The sequence below is a fragment of the Crocodylus siamensis genome, chromosome 5 (assembly GCF_052110815.1).
Source record: "Crocodylus siamensis isolate JL-2025a chromosome 5, ASM5211081v1, whole genome shotgun sequence".
Classification (NCBI taxonomy): domain Eukaryota; kingdom Metazoa; phylum Chordata; order Crocodylia; family Crocodylidae; genus Crocodylus; species Crocodylus siamensis.
In genome coordinates this window covers 47,495,956-47,512,936 of record NC_143399.1, presented here as the reverse complement: position 1 = coordinate 47,512,936, position 16,981 = coordinate 47,495,956, and the positions used below count along the sequence as shown (strand labels likewise).

Sequence of the window (16,981 nt, the reverse complement as noted above, 5' to 3'; positions counted from 1 at the left end):
TTGTGCTATAACAGAAAGAGCAGATCTTCCTGGCTGTAGCCTATGACTTATGCTTGATAATAAAGGGAAAGTGCTTCTCTGGGGATGCAATCACAGCTAGAAAACTTTTGAGATGATTCCATGGCATGAGTAATCCTAGACACCAGAGTACAGCCTGGCATTACACTGTGCTTTCTTTGATATTTATGTTTCAATACTCTAATGCTGCCCTCTGTCTCTTCCCCCAGAAGGAAAAAAAATCTGGTTTATGCAAGACAAAAATAATTTTGAATAATTATAATTAGGCATATACTAAAGACTTAGTTTTGAATTATTTATTATTCATCTTAACATTCAGGCATATAAAATAAAGTGTAAAAGTATGAAGGTATCAGAATGTGGCTTTCAACAAGGCAGCTGGGAAACAGGTATTCAACATAAAACAGGATTCTTTAACTTCCCCTTGAAAAGGGTTACACCAGAATAAACGGAAAACACTGAAGGATTTCACTTCAAGGCCTGCCTTCCATCCTTTCCCCAAGAGGACAGACTAGTGAAAAAAATCCTCCAGGGTTCAGTTGCGTTGTTTTTTGTGCTCTTGTGCCTAGGATCTGGCTGGAACTATGTACTGCTCTCTTTGGGTGGCTGCGATGGCTGAGGCTGCTGAGGTGGCTGTGTGCCTGTGGCTGTTTTGATAGAGTTCAGGGTTTTGCTAAACCAAGAGTTTCTGGCAGCTTGGATTTCATTCATAAGGGCTCCTCTCTGGTGCTCCAGCTCCTAAGGAAGTAGAATAGTCAAGATACAATCAGAAAACCATTTGTTACAGAAAGGCATCTTCAAAGTCAGTCATTTTAACCCAGCTGTCCGTCACCACATCCATGCAGGGGAAGAGAGAGTTTGCTGAATGGCAGAAGATATTACAACAAATTATAATCCTTTTTCTTTGACAGCATGGAAAGGAGACTGAAAATTAACACCTCATGGTTCTTGGAGCTCACAAAAATATTGGTTAAATTCAACTATAGGTCAGCATAAGATAAACTCTCACTGGTGATATGGGCTGGTGTAGCACAGGTACAGGTGAGAGAGAGCGAGAGAGCGTAATACACACACAGTAAGCTCATGAGGTTTGAAACTGGATAAAGGATGATGTTAGCACCAAATTATCACGGCACACAAGTCAAAATGCACAGCAGAATAACATTATAAAAAGGAAGGAGCTGTCATATGCTACATCTGAACCAGTGAAGGATGAACACTGTCTAAGGGTGCCTTACTCAGACAAAACTTCTTACTAATCAGTGTTGAAGATACCCCACAAGATAGCACAACCTGAGGCAGAGGTTACCGCTACAAGTAGTAGTCCCCACAAGCTAAGTAGAAAAGAGAGTGTTCCAGATAGAGATGGGGCAAAATGGGGCCATAAAGTAAGTTATATTTCTAAAACAGAATACTATGTTTGTTTCAATTACTAAAGGCTGGAATGTCACTGAATGGGAATGGTGTACAGCTGTATTACCCCAACAGAATTTCAAAGAAGTTCTGGGTCTCAACCCTCCCAAAATTCCTTGTCACTTATTGACCTTCAAGATGATGCAGTATGCACTCTTCTATACTATGTTCATGTCTCCAAGTCTTATGCAAGGATGGCTACATTCAATGCCAGTACAAGAGTGAAAAGACATAAGATGTCTCCCCTTATGTCCTAGGATAAGAGCGCACTATGACTCGAGCCCAGAGTTTCAAAGCACTAGCTATGGTCAGATTTCCTTTTCACATGGAGTCACTGTAGAGATGTAATGTGCTATATTTCATATAACCCATTAATCAGTGTCAAGTTCTTAACCACTTTACATGCACATGCAAGACAAGCAGGTTTAGTCTTTAAAAAAAAAAAGAGAGAGACACCATGTATTTACAGAAATTTTAGGCCTATATAACGTCAAACTCAAGTGTAGCTCTTGTACCTCTTTAGATTACCCTTGAGAGTAACTGTTTCTATGAATCATTAACACTATTAAAATATCATCTATACTACAGAATGTGACCAGCTCAGAGACAGTTTTTTGCAACTGGATTCCCCATGCAGTTGTAGGATAGCCAGGTTTTAATATAATCACTGCATCTTTGTGGATGACAAAAAAACCCAAAACAAAAACAAACCCCACACATACCAGTTTTCTGCAGTAGGAAACTAGAAGTTATGCATACCTGAATTTTGCACTTGGCTTCCACAAGCTGCAGTTTAGTCTGCGCCAGTTCCAGCTCCATCTCCCTCAGCTGTTTCTTAAGAGCATCCTTCTCATCATCCACTTCTGTTCCCTGGTTCTCTCTGCTTACAGCAGGCAGCTTTAGTGCCCCCTCCTTACTGAAAATCTCACTACAGTGTTTGCAGGCCATCACTTTACTCTGGAAGAGGCACAGAACCATTTTTAGTTGTGTTACAAGCGAGTATTCCATTTCTCAAGCTGCACTTATATCAGATTTCCTTTCTGGTGGTAATTAGGGAGCCATCAAGCATGTGACATTTCACACTTAGACATACCTTAATGGAACCACAGACATGGACTCCTACAACAGGATAATAACCCCTAATAATCCATTCAGGATGCTGTTTAATTATGTATTTTTTCAGCACTGTGAACTTTGAAACTCATGCAGACTTTCTTGTTGCCAAGACTTGCAATATTTCTGCAGCATTCATATTAGCATGTTTCAATAGAGTAGGTTTAATTTAAGAATTTTTCTCATTTTCTTTTTTTAAATAGAAGTGAAGCCCTTGACCAAAAAATAAGGTTAATGCAGCTCCTGGAAAAGAATTATTGCTATGTGACACTGCTCAGAAACCCATTCTCACTTGGATTCTTCTTAGCCCCTAGAAGCAAGAAACCGCTTCTGGATACAGTGGTTGCTACTGCACTATTAAGTTTTAGGGTCTTATATGGTGTACCAAGTATTTTTGTCATACAACAGTAAATTGTGTATGATGTTGATCTGAAGAGTTAGGCAACTACCAGTGGCTGCTAATAGTCATTTTTCCATGGCTTTCACAACACTTATCAATGGTAAGCAAGCAAAATTATTTATTGAACTATTTAAAGATAATAGTAGAACATTAAGCCTAGTCTTTATTCTTGTGAAACTACTTTTAGTACCATAGAAGTAACCATAAGAGTGGATGACATTCCCATTTCAGAAATATTACCACTTTTTTAATAGTATATGATAGTGCCACTTGCTTGTAAGCATGTGTAAAATATCTGGTTTAATATGCTATACTAAGCAGTAAAATATTTATAACCATACCACAAGACAGAGACTTGCCACTAGAGAGCAATGTGTGTATTTTTCAGAAAGCTGGAAAACTACAGAAGCAGAAGGAGGAAGTCTTCTCTCTGTTATAATGCTGCACACATTGCTGTGATGGTAGAAACAGGCTGTAGAAGTCCCTTGACCAGCTGCAAGTCCAAAAGTGTGAGTACTGCATAGGATAGTTATAGGTTGCTCTCTGCAAGTCCCCTTGGAGTCCTGAGGGCACATTGAGGATGGGAGAAGTATTGATACAGATACTCTAAGGAGCCCAGGTGGGACCACTGCAAATAAAAGCAGTTCTCTGGTCTGCCTAAATTACACCATGGGCCAGCCCAGAATTTACACGATACAGAGGTAACTTCAAAGCTCTTTTTGTTTCTCCATCCCCAACCTTCAGCTGTGCAAAATGAAGATAAAGGTCAGTCTCCTACAAAGGGAAACCTTTCCCTCATGTTTTATTAGAAAATGTAATGTCATTCCTTCACAATTTTTGCCAATTCTACAAAGGAAAGGAAATATTTGAGTTAACGACATCTCACATGCAGAGACTTCATTCTCACCTTCACAACCTCTAGTTCATCTTTACTTGCTGCCTGTTGTTTCTCCAGCCTAGTACTCAGCTGGGAACAAATCTGAAGGAGAGAAAGCATATATTTTAATAAAGTTTAATTTGCTAAGAAAAAAATTATTGCAGTACATTTCAGCAATATTTATTATTAGAACCTCCTTATGGCTTCACTTAACTCCTGCGGCAGAAAATCAGCACATTTGTTTTCTTATAGGGAATCCATCATTAGTGATAGCAAGATATGGCTGTATTCAAGATACAACCTTAATGTGCAGATTGATTTAGTCAATTTATTGGTGCAACTGGACTACACAGTTCAGCCTCACATGCAGGAGAAGGACAGAAAAAACATTACAACTTCAATGTGCTGAGAACAGAATAATGGATGTAATGAAAGCCATCCTGAACCTTTATTGGGAATGGTGGCATATAAATCCAATAAATAAATGATTAGCCACAGAAACTAGGGGATTCCTGTTGGACAACTGCAAGAAGAATTACAACCATCTCCAGAGTATGCGTCCAGAAAGCCTGAACCAAGATGTGCAAGAATAGTGGGACTAGAACTCCAGAGGTACAGTATGCCTGGGGTAGAGTGGGGGGAACCTTAAAATGGCTTACAAGAAAGATGTATGAAAAACAATTTCTATATAAACATTACTTGTTTATATTCTGCAATAATGGCAGTAGTTTTCTTTATTTCAGACTCTGCCTTCTCCAGCTGCTTCCGGAAGACTTCCTTCAGCTGGAAGTTCAAGGAGAGAAATCAGATTAGTGGGTTGCTTTGGGGAGTAATCACAGTGCTCTCTCTTGAAGGTATGCTGCATCTACAATACTACTACAGTTCTTCACAACCAGTTCCCATCACCTGAGAAAGTCTGGCATTTGAAAGCCTCTAAAAGTCTGTTTTTCTCAATATACAGATACTTACTATCAACTTCAGTATGGGGGCCTGGCACACATTCCATCTGTGGCTTGATTAAAGTTAAAAATCACCAAGGAGTTAAAGCCAATTTATGGCATGACAACATGGCAAATGAGCCACAAAGACTTCCACATGTAACGTGAACATCATGTAATGTGCAACATTTTTGTGGCTCATTTGTATCATGCCTCAAATTGAACATGTTGCATGTTGGAGCTGACCCATGACAAATCCCAATGCTCAGATCTGACATGGGATAACCCAAGGGTCCTGGGCACGGCCACTCCCTGCCCAACCCCCAGAGGCAGACAGGAGGGACAGCATTAGTCTGACGTCAGGGAGTCTTGGGGTCAGTGTGTCCTGGACCCTTAAAATGTGGGTATGCAGTTGGCAGCCCCAGCAGTGTGCCCTGTTTTTTAAGTTTCTGTGGCACTTGTGGAAGTGGCAGCTGGGAGCCCCCTGCTTCCCAGCTGCAGGTGCAAGTTCATAGTGCAGGGCATTGGCAGCTGGGAGCTCCCGGTGTTCTGCACTATGATTCCTGGTACAGGAGGACTTTTAAAAATGCAGCTTTGTTTGTTAAACCTCCTGGTTGATGGACCTAGATACTGGGAAAAGGTTCCCCAGGGTCTGGGTCCTAGTGCCCAGAGAGATTTAAAAAGCATGGCTGCAGCCCAGCTGCAGGTGCTTTCTTTAAAGTTACCTGGGTGCCAGGACCCAGAAACCTCTCTCTGTCTTGTATAAGCACCTGCTGGGGAGCTGGGAGCTCCTCACTCCCCAGTTGTCACTTTTGGGGGCATCTGGCTACCAGCTTCACTCCTGCTTTAAGGTGCAGAGCATTAAGAGATGCTGCAAAGTTGAGCTTACGGTAACCTGCAACTTTAAAGAAGTGAACATGCAGTTAACACCCAGGGCCTGTGGAAATGCCCATGGACTGGGATCTAAGGAATTTTATGGCCCACCCCCAAAACTGCATGACTTGCCATGACAATCTGGCATGCACATTTGGCATGGCAAGTTATGCAGCTCTGGAGGTGGGGCATAAAAATTCCTCAGATCACAATTGCACATTTACCTTAAAGTCTACCAGCAGTTTAGGTCTCCCCCATTTGTCACATGATTAGCACATATCCTTTACTGGAAAGTTGTGCTATAGAGTAAGTGTGCCTCCATGCATATTGAATGCCTGATCCTGTTCTGGTAAATATAAACTAGCCTGTTAAACACAGCTAAACATAGTTTAACACTTGGATAATCCTACCTCCACTTATTCAAATAGCTTGTCCTGAGTAAAAAGAAAAAAAACGTCCCAGCATTATCACAGTGACTGCCCACAGTTCTGACTCTCCAAGTGCCAGTACATTACAGAACCACTAATCCCGCACTTCCCCACTCTACTGTGCAGTATTATAAAAACTAAAAAGACTTTTCAATGGAAACAAAGGCCTCCTTTGCCAGGCATAGCACAGCTCAAGCATAGATGAAACTGATCATGGGACTCAGTTTTAGAGTACCTAAAGTGATGCATGAAACCTTTATTATGTGTGAACTGAGTGTGTCCTGTTAAGCAATGATGCAAATAAGCCTAATTGCAAGCTGTAAAAACCACTCTGAGATAAAAGGGACTTTTGCTATCAAAGCACACAGAAGTCATTGTTCAGGATGTAAAATACCATGTCTGTAACCTCACACATGCACATAAAACATTCTGCAAACTAACATCAGGTGATGCCCAGGTAGGGAAAACCTATTCTAAATTCTGGGAGTACTGAGAAGGCAACCAGCAGCTGGATTCTGTATGGCCAATTTATGCATAAGCAATCATTCCAGCTCCTTTCTAGGTACTAAAGAGGGTCTAATTAGGTGGCTGTTGTGTCATGAAAGTGAAAAGGATGGTCACTATGTTAGGTAAGGAAATGGACCCCTCAGAGCTTCAACCTGAAAGGGAACACACTAGGCAATAGAGAATATTTCTACTTGGGCATTTTTTTTCCCCCTCACTTCAATTTAAAGGAATCCTTTGTAGGGCTTTAAGAAATGTTTTGTGCGTTTCTGCTGTGTTATGGATCCTCAAATTCCTAGTGTTCACATGTGTATTGAGAAGGTGAGAAAGCTCAAACATGTTTTACCTGAGCGGTTTCCTCTTCCTGCTTCCGCTTCTCTTCTTCAGTTTCCACTAACTTCTGTTTGGTAAGGAGAAGCTCCTTGTTCAGAACATCTGCTTTGTCTTCAGCCTAAGTAGAAGAGGTGAGCTAAAGAAAACTGCCTTCCTCATGTACCAACAGCACATGTGTGTCAAGATACAGGCCACAGTTGTTATAGAATGAGAATCTGGATGCAACTGCTGCCTCATGCACTCAGATACTTTATCTATTATGTTCTCAGCATAATTTATTTTTAAAGGACAAATATATTTTAAATAGCTGCTCACTAGGTTCTTGCATTGCGTTTCAGCTGCTGTGCAAAAGACTAGGTATGGCTGTTCCTATTAGAGTACCAAAGAATATGCCAGGGTATGTTAAGGGTGATTAAGGATCCTGAATCATGTTTATGGCTCTTCCTATATATATGGGCATGCTGTACATTTCTGATGTTTGGCAAGTGAATACAGAGAGCAATTTCAATTACAAACAGCATGGTTTAATGGGCTATGGTCATAGGCAGCCTTAGGTAACCAGTCCCATTTCTCCAGGCTTCAATTTTCACATGTTAAATGGGAGAAGATGCTTACACTTCAGGAGAGATTTTGAGTTTGAAAGAGTAAAGTCTTGTTTCTATAGCAAAACTCAGTGTTCAGACCACAGTGCATGGCAGAAAAGAGTTATTTAAAACTGTTCAGTTAAATACTGCAAGAGAAATACTACTTATTAGAGAAGCTAGATATTCCATGTCTATTAGGAGTATGAATTTACTTCCCCATTTGAAGCGCCAAGCATGATGGGTTAGTGAAGTGCAAATGTCTTGGTTTTGCAAGCGCTTCTTGTTGGCCTAACTGTGTTTCCAGTGAAGCAGATGTTTTATCAGGGTTTAAGATCAATCAGCTGGCTAGTTCCCTGCTTGGTAACTAAATATTCATGCAGCCCATTCACTTCGATATATGTTGATGGAGCAGGCAGTGGGCAGAGTCAAAAAATAACTCATTAGCTGAAAAAGGGTAGGAAAAGTGTTAGAAAATGATTACTTGAATCTGCACATTGCTTTTCCATGATTGCTGGCATAGTGGCTCGCTGCTTTGCCATTCTGCTTTTGGTTATTAACCAGAGGGATTACTATGTGTGTGTGGAAGATCTCTACCAAGCATATGAATGCATGGAAGGCAGAAGGCATGGTAAGTTGTTTCATGCACAGAAGGTAGCACAGAAGAACGTTCAAGGGAGGGAGTACTGAAAGGAAAGGCTGGGGGTAGTAAGACTGGTATAGTGGATCTTAAAGGTGACCTGGCTTGTTTAATAAAAAATCACAGTATAAGGTCTTAGATCTGCATGATTCAATATGTTCTTTGAGAAAACTATGTGAATATCAATCCCAGGGACTAGTCCTCCTAGTACCATTACTGGTATTTGATACCAGTTCTTACAGGGAAGTAATGGAGCATTTATCTAAAAAAGGGTAAGTGCCCCTATGTGGGTGAATTGCTGGTAAGAGAAGATAAGGAGTTACTACAATCCTTAGACCTCCCACAGAGGAGACTATATATAATGGGAGATCACTGAGGGGCAAGGCAGAAAAATATTTGCTTTGGAGACAGAAGGGAAAAAAAGTTGTGTGTGAACTGTAACTGCTGCTGGGGGCAAGCACCACTCAGTGTCCCACAAGGCATCATCACAACCCTCCACAGCATAATGCCTGCAGCCACAGCTAAGTAGATAACTCTGTAGAGATATCCCGTTTGATATTCTCCCTGTATAACATCAACTTCTGCTACTGGGCTAGATGGGTTCCTTATCTGACCCAGTACGGCATTTCTTATATTCTTATTCCCCGCCTATTTTCCCTCCACTAGCATGGCTCAGGCTCTTAGAGCCACATGAGCACCAAACAGCAGATTCTGATTTTTTAAAAAGTATCTGCAAATTGAAACATGATAGCAGCAGTGTGGCATGGACAGTATTATTATATGAGAGAGGTATATATAGTATACCTATGTGTGTAGTATATAGGTATAGTTTCCATATTAGATATAGACAGACAGACTCATAACCAGTGAAAGCCAAATTCAGATACCTTGCTTAAGTCGAGATGCAGTTTACCCCACAAAATCCCATTGATTTGGTGGGTATAAAGGGCTGATCGCTGTAAGTAAGGTTAAAATTGTCCCCTATGAATTATTTTTAACAGTACATCTGTAAAAGGAATTTCAGAATATTACATGAAGTATTGCTGCGCAAATGGACAACACCCTTAGTTTTGTGGGTAATCCTATGAAACCTGCCCAGTAGTGCCAATATCTCCTAAGAACCCTTTATCCTCTCAAACAAACACCTTAGGCTTCATCATGGCATCTAATAAGATAGGTTACCTAGCTCATGCCTTTCCAATCCAGTTTGTCTCTAAGGTGCCACTCTGTCTTACATAGGTTTCTACTTTTATGTAGAAAGTAACTGACTGCAATTATGAATCAGGTATCCAAGCAGATAAATTTAGTCAAGATTTAAGGGCACAAATAATGTTGCTTTTAATTTGCATCCATATTTAATTGTGCTCATAAAGTAGTGTTCCCAAAGTAGAGTCTGTGCTGAGGCCTAGCTATAAATCAGTGTCTGCGTTACCTGGTCCAAGTCATTTCGTAAGGCAATTTTGCTTGTTACAAGTTCATGGGCAAGGTCATCGTTTTCCTGTTCCAGCCGCATACTGGCTTCTTGCAGCCTGCGGTTCTCCCTCTGCAGAAAGACAGAAACCAGAAGTTAATTCTTACCCATTTTAAAGGAAAGAATAAAGACAAGTGAATATAGGGTGCGTGTAAAAAACTGAGAAGGCAGCAGTGCACAGTAAGACAATTTGCTGCTTTAGAAAACAACAGTGAATTAAGCCAGCGGTGCAGATGCAGTATCCTATATGACAGGGCGCTTTTAGAAAAATGGAGCCAAAACACTACTAGGAAAGTGTATCCTGAAAGGCAGCAATTCCATTTATATCCTTACAGTGTTTCTTATAAAGCAAAGGCTATTTGTATTTGAGAGACAGGAATGACACACTGATTATAGGTTTTTCCTGCTGAAAGCAAGAAGCACCTCTCTTTCTGTGGTAATCAAGGGAAATTGGGTAGATAATAAAATCCTAGACAGCACACAATGATAACAAGAGATGCTCTTAATAGTGTTTTCAGGTCCAGAGTAGAATCTATCTTGCTCCATTTTCTTCAGTCTTGACCTCTAGTGTTCCATAAGAATAATATGTTCTGTAAATGATGTAATATCAACTGTCCATCAGTAAAGAATAGCACTCAGCAGCAAAACCTTCTGCAGCTCAAGTGACCTGAACTCTCCCTCTGCTCACTTTCTTCAAGATATGTGCAAGTGATACTGTGTGTGCATGGCAAGCAACACCTGCAAAGAGGAGTGCCAATATAGATGTTTCTAGATAATACATATTTCTAGATATCTGCTGTTTCAGTGATGCAGATCAACTTAGAAATGCAAAAATATTTAGCTTATAGAAGACTGCGGGCTTGATTCTCCCCCTGCTTCATGCCTTATATAATTGCTTAGCCTTGTGCAAAGTAGCAAAAAAATGCTATCAAAACAAAATAAGAATACTGGGAAAGAAGGGAGAGAGGAATAATTACTGGTTTTTAAAAATTCACATTCAGAATGTTGTTCCTTCTCAAAGAGCTGAAAAGCCAAGACATTTGTTAAAAGATGTGTCAGGGTGAACAGAGACAACTTGTCACCCTTCCAGCTAGAAGGGGCTCCCACAGTCCTCTTAAGCCAGACTAAGACAGATACAGGGACTGAAACTCAAATAGATTTGCAGGGAGCAAAGGAGTTGCTTGCTTTCATCCTGTTTAAAGTCCTACACTCCTTTACACTGTGGAAAGGGACTGGGAAATCTATGAATAATACAACATCAAGAGAAAATGTCGTTTTTTTATATGAAGGATTTGCTCATGGTTGAGAAAGGAACAATCACCACATACTGAAATTTCAGAAAGACTCTTTCATTACTTGAGGACAAGTAATAGATTGCCAATTTTCCATACTGAACAGAAATAAAAATAAATGTATTACAGCATCTGGGTCGGAAATAAACCAGCTTGTTAATAAAATTCCATGGGTTATTCAACCAATACATTGCTACAAAATATGAATTCACAGCAATCCCAATAAAAGTATTTTTTTTTGTTCTAAACCCCAACAGAGCAAGCCAGTTCTGCTTCTGCTCTTCTTGTAAGAGCATTTCACATACTTGACCAATAGAGAAAAGGAGAACTATAGTAAAAAAGTAAATAAAACAGCTTGCTTGCTCTATGCCAAGAAGTGAAGTATTTGTAAATACTTAATTTTCTGTGTGATCTTAATTAAGCAACTGCAGGCCCAAAATGCTTTGCTGTGCAGTACAGTAGTCTAGTAAATTTGTTTCTTTTTAAAAGAGCTCGTACATTAAAAAAGCCTTACTTTGTCACACAAACTTTGACCTAAAGAGCCTGTTTCTTGGGATCTGATGCAATCAAAAAACACTTCTAGAAACCACATCGCTCGTCTGCTTTTTGTACTTAAATTACACTATATTCTGCTATAAGTTCTTAAAACTATAATTCTTCAGGTAGAGGCAACATACACTTCACTACAAAGCTAAATTCATTTTCAGTAAAGCTATCAATTGTCCTTAGTTCAGACTTTTGTTCACAGTATCTAAGAAATGCTAATTAAATTGGCAAGGATAGATACCTAACTGCATAGATGAAAGACACTCAACTTTACTTAAATCTTCAGACTAGATAGAAATGGTAATGCCACAATTTTATAGCAATTGTAACACTGATGCCTTTTTAAAAAGGAATTTTTCCCCAAAAAAGAAGATGACATCAGCCAGATTCCTCAGACTTACATGAAATAACCCTGAAAGATGATTTGCTATGCTTTTGCCAAAAGCTTGAGTGTTCGCAAAGCAAGCAGCATAATGTGAGGTTTCAAACTCCTGCTCCGCACTTGCACAAAAGTGGAGAAGCAAGCTATGTGGTTGGAAATGCACTATCCTCCTCCCATTAGGAATCTGCATGACAAGTTTTAAAAACACTGATGTGTCCTACCTCTCATTTCAGCTGCTGGCAATCATCTGCTTAGTCTCTGCTTCTATATGATTTTGTTTTCTATTTTAGAATTATTTCTCAAGTTGATTTTAATCTTCCTTTTCTTCAGAACAATGAATGCAAAGTCTAAGTGTGATTATTTGCGATATGTCTTCTCCAGTCTTTCCCTACAGCCTATCAATAAATAACTGCCTGCTTCCTCAGGAGGAAATTCTTGATTCTATTTAAGTTCCACAAAGCAATTATATTAACAGTGAAGAGGAAGATACTAAACTGTGGCTTGCACAAAAGAAGTAAGCTAACTTTGATGCTTCTGAAGTATTTTACAGGGTTCAGCCCAGCCTTTGTGCACAGGGAGCAATTTATAAGCTCAGTTTATGTATTATCTGCAGCAGGACTCAGAGCAGATCAAGTATTTTGTAACCTCCCATGAGCCAACCTGTCAGACCTGCTACATGTAAACAGAGACTCCCAAATAACTTCCTGCCTCTTATCTTTAACTAGCAATACTTATAAAAGTTTGTAAACTGCACTGTTTTTATTATCACTCAGTTTACACACTCCGTAAAGTAAAAGATGTAGTTTTCCCCAATAGCCTGCTCCTTCTCGCCACAGAGGGCAGCTGATGAAGTTTAGTTATAATGCTGTTAAAAGGAGGATACTGCATTTCCAAAAAAAAAAAAGACAAACACCAGTATCACATACATAAACAAATAAACTTACCTCCTGAAAAGTCATAGACCAACTACTGCTTTCAACCATTCGTGTAAAGACAGTGAAAACAGGATATACAATGAATTTTAAATACCAACAAAAATAATCAGGAAACTCAAAAAAACTGAAAATCTTAACTTGCTGATTCTTTTTGTTTGTTGTTTTGGTTTGGTTTATAAAAGTAGGGTCTATTCCAGCTGCTGTCTATTAAAGCAGATGTTTGATTGAAAGAGGAAAGCTGAACTGAAACCAATAGGCAAGTCGCAACTCAGGAAGACTAAAAGGCTAAACTCCACCCTCTGTTATCCTCAAGTTAGCATGGAGGAGGAATATAAGACATGATTAGCGATGATGATGCAAACGATTCTCACTGGTGTTATTTGAACTGGGTGTGGCTCAGGTTCACAAACCTTGCTAAAATCTTAACTTTCCAAATTAGTAGGACAAAAAGAAGATCACTGAACATGGACATTTCTTACTGATGGGGAAAAAAAGATGGATTAAAATTCATATTTCTGGATGTCAGTAAGACTCAAGTCTTGATGAGTCAGTGCAAAAGAACAGTTGATTCTGAAATGGATTCCAACAAGGAAAAATAAAGGAATATAAACTCTCTAAAAAGCCACAATGATTTAACAAAAAAAAAAATCCAATAAGAATAGACTTTGTGGAAAGTGGCACAAAGTTTTTCACTGTGCTGTCTGCTACTATGATGATTATTTGGCTCTGTTTTTAAGAAAACATTTCAGCAAGTGTCATGTTGTAGTTTGTTTCAACTACACATATTAATAGTGATCCATTTATATTTCTCTTGCATGCAGGCTTTCCACTACACCAAAATGTTAATTACGTGGTTAATTTTTATTTAGTGACACTTTAGATCTACAAAAAGGTCAATTTTTGGGTTACATTTAAAGTCTGATTATAACTTCTCCTTTATACAATAAAGTACATACAGCTGTCGATATTTCTAAGGTCCAAAGGGCTCTGTGAAGATGCAGAGTCTGCCTGGAGGATCCTGTCCTTTATTTGTGCAATTACACAAGTTACTTTTGCCAGGATTCACTAGTTTTCCTCACCAGAGATCAGGCCATAACCCTGTGCCAGATATGGAAATGTCTCAACAGTTTGGAACAATCACCTGAAGTATGGGGAAAATATCAGAACTATTTTGCTGCTTTTCGTGGAAATGGAACTGTTTTTACTGGCTTTTACTGACTAACTGGAATGCGTTTTAACTGTCATTAAATTCCAGCAACCAAATTCCAGGGAGCAAAATCCAGGACACTCCCAGATGCACCACAATCCTCTGCAACCTGGGAGTAGTTTACACAATTTCTGGTTCTGGTTAGAGCAGCCACTTTAGCGTGGGGCTGAAGGAGGGCTAATTAATCCTGCTGAAAGGCGCAGCTAATTGGCTGGGCTGTGAGGGGTGGGAGGGTGCTGGATGTATGTGGCTATATTGCCAGGGTCAACTAATGCGCTGGATTCAGCCCAACAAACAATTTTATCAGGCCCATGAATCTGGAGTTTTTGCAGTTGGGGGGCAATCAGGAATCCATGGTGGCATTCGGTGGTGGTGGGGAATCAGCAGCAGGAGCTGGGGCAGCTAGCTTGCAAGCTGTGGCTCACCTTTCGACTGAGCTGCATTAATGCAACCCACTGTTACTAGAAGCTTACTGACCCCAGTACTAAAGGACAGCCATTTAGCCTATACTTCTTTTTGAATCTCTGTAAAAACCAGCTGTGAAAAATGTCAGGTGTTATATTTTTTTAACATAAAAACTGAACAATAAAATTATCCCTCACCAGAAATATGTCTATAAGAATTTAGTAATTCTAAATAAAAGTTATGAATTGAGCAGGAAACAAATTAAATCCCTAAGTGAATTTCTAAGCCCTCTTTTCCAAGTATTGTCCCTCTGGCAGTGAATATCATAATTCACATGCAGAGGATAAGCATGCTCAGTACACAGACTTATTCCTTAAACTGCTCACATTCAACCTGTTCACATTATGTGGGTAGTTCATGGTTAAACAGATACTGTAAAAAAAGTCCCTTTTAAAAGATATCAGAATTAATCGATAGTTTGGGGTTCGACAGTCCTTAGAACACACTCACCATGAACAGAAATACTACCCATTCCTTAGAAGACCCTTACCAGTCTTTGTTTAGACATACAACTTGATCATCTCTGGTGAATGATTTAAAAAACCCAATTAAATAGTATACATAACATTTTACTGCCGATTTATCTTGCTTTTCAAGCATAAGCTGTCCTGAGCCTTTCTGGGGGAGGAAAGCATATAAATCTAATAAATAAATAAGAAATTAATCTCTACATCCAAAATTTTCCTCTGGGGAGCTGTGTGTGCTCAGAGGGAGAAAGGAGCCCTTCCTCAGCAGCTCTGTTCCCTGCAGTAACTGGACTGCCTGGAAGAAATTCTATTAAGTACTGAGTGGGAGGAAGGTGAAGCAGACCAGCCGCTCTTTCTATCATCGCTTGATGTCCAGTGGATTTCTGTATACAAATCTGACTAAGAATTAAAACACCTCAGAGCTGTATAACTCTCCTGGTTTCCTCCTGGACTCTCACTGAATAGTCCCAATATGACCGTGCCAAGGGCTGCATAGTTTCTACTACAGCCACACTGCTAGGAGGAGAAGAAGGAGGTCGACTCAGCAGACAGCTCTCAGCTATCACTTCAGAAGTTCTTCCCTGTGGCTCCTCACAATCTGCAGAGTTGGGAAGCTTTTATTTTTCCTTGCTGTACATTTCAATTCCCTTCAACTGAGGGGCCAATTAAAAAGGAGGTGTTACTACTCTTGAGCAACCGTAATGGGTCTTAATTACTGATGGGAGTGATGGCACTCCCTCAAAGACAAGTAGGTTGCCCCACATGTTTTCTTCTCTGGTGGCTACTTAGTCCAATTCTTGAGACTAAGGGCACTTCTACATGTGCTCGGGGGGGGGGGTAGTGCTTTAATTAGAGGGGCTCCAAGAACCACTCTAATTAAAGCACTGCTACGTCTCCTATAGCAGCGTCCCCACACTTGAAAATGGCAGCAGAGGCAGCTGAACTAAAGCTCATTCGACAAACTTTAGTTCAAGTGCCCCGCCACCATTTTTAAACATGGAGATGCTGATACACACGACAAAGGAGGCTGCTGGAGTGTGACAATTAATCAAGTCTGCTCCGATGCACTGGATTTCCAGCGCATTGGAGCAGCGTTGCTGCTCGTGTACAGGCACCCTGAGATTCTTGAGGCCAACCACAGACTAAGCAGAGAAAGGAGGAGGTTGTTTCTGATTTTTCAAATGTGGCCACACCCAACTCTATTGTAGCCTGCCAGTATTGTTTGATAGAAGAAACAACTTGCTAAATATCCATAGGAAATTTCGCACTTTTTTCAGGTGACTTTCACATTACCTTTGCATTGTTGGTATTGGCCACCTTAAGAAAGGCGGCCATTCCATAACTCACCATGTAGTAAGAACTTGGGTAGTCTTGTGTCAGGCATGCTCTGAACGTGTCCTACCCAGCAAAGCTATGGTTTAGCTAGCATGATCGCTAAGTGATTTGTTTTGGCTTTCTGAAGCACTGTTGTGTTGGTGAGCCAGTCTCTCCAGTAAGCAGAGAGCAGTGTTTCCCAACCTTTTCCAGCCGAAGGCACATTTACATTAATAAAAATTTTCCACAGCACACCTGTTAAGACATTCTTCATCCTCATACCTATTGTAGCTCATTGCCATGGCAAAATTCTGCGGCACACCTGTTCATTTCTGACGGCACACTTTTGTGCTGTGGCACACTGGTTGGGAAACACTGGCATAGAGGACAGTATATGATGTGGGCTGATGGAAATACTCTGTTTGATATGATTCTGGTAAGCAGGGTGAGCTTCACATCCATGTAACAGTGCTAAGAATATCATTCATCCCTTGTTTGAGCTCGTGAAATTCAAAAACACAGATGTGAAAGCATCCATAAACTGCACCTCTAATGTCTAGAACAACATCTTCACAACAGGTGATTCTGAAAGAACACTTTGAAGAGGGAGCCTGAAATGATGGCCCTTCTTTTATCTCGTTTCTTCTACCATGATGTTAAATCATGGGGGCTTTGTCTTTGGAGCTGGTTAGAGAAGCACTTGAGTTTCCTTTACATTTACCATGGGCATGATGATGCTGTATGCTTCTGTTATGGGAGCGAGTGGCTCAAAGTCACTATGGTG

At 40.2% G+C, this 16,981-nt stretch overlaps 1 protein-coding gene across 2 annotated transcripts in view; it reads right to left on the bottom strand.

Annotated features, from left to right (window-relative positions):
• Positions 1-299: 299 nt before the first annotated feature.
• RABGAP1L (RAB GTPase activating protein 1 like) overlaps positions 300-16,981 on the bottom strand; it is a 480,584-nt gene continuing 463,902 nt past the window's right edge. For both annotated transcript variants that reach the window (XM_090046904.1, XM_090046905.1), the window contains 6 exons: positions 9,551-9,661; positions 6,911-7,015; positions 4,521-4,604; positions 3,852-3,923; positions 2,191-2,388; positions 300-756 (listed from right to left, as the gene is read on the bottom strand). In XM_090046904.1, coding sequence (XP_089903030.1) covers positions 601-756; positions 2,191-2,388; positions 3,852-3,923; positions 4,521-4,604; positions 6,911-7,015; positions 9,551-9,661 — 726 coding nt within the window. In that variant the 3' untranslated portion in view covers positions 300-600. The remainder of the gene's footprint in view (positions 757-2,190; positions 2,389-3,851; positions 3,924-4,520; positions 4,605-6,910; positions 7,016-9,550; positions 9,662-16,981) is intronic.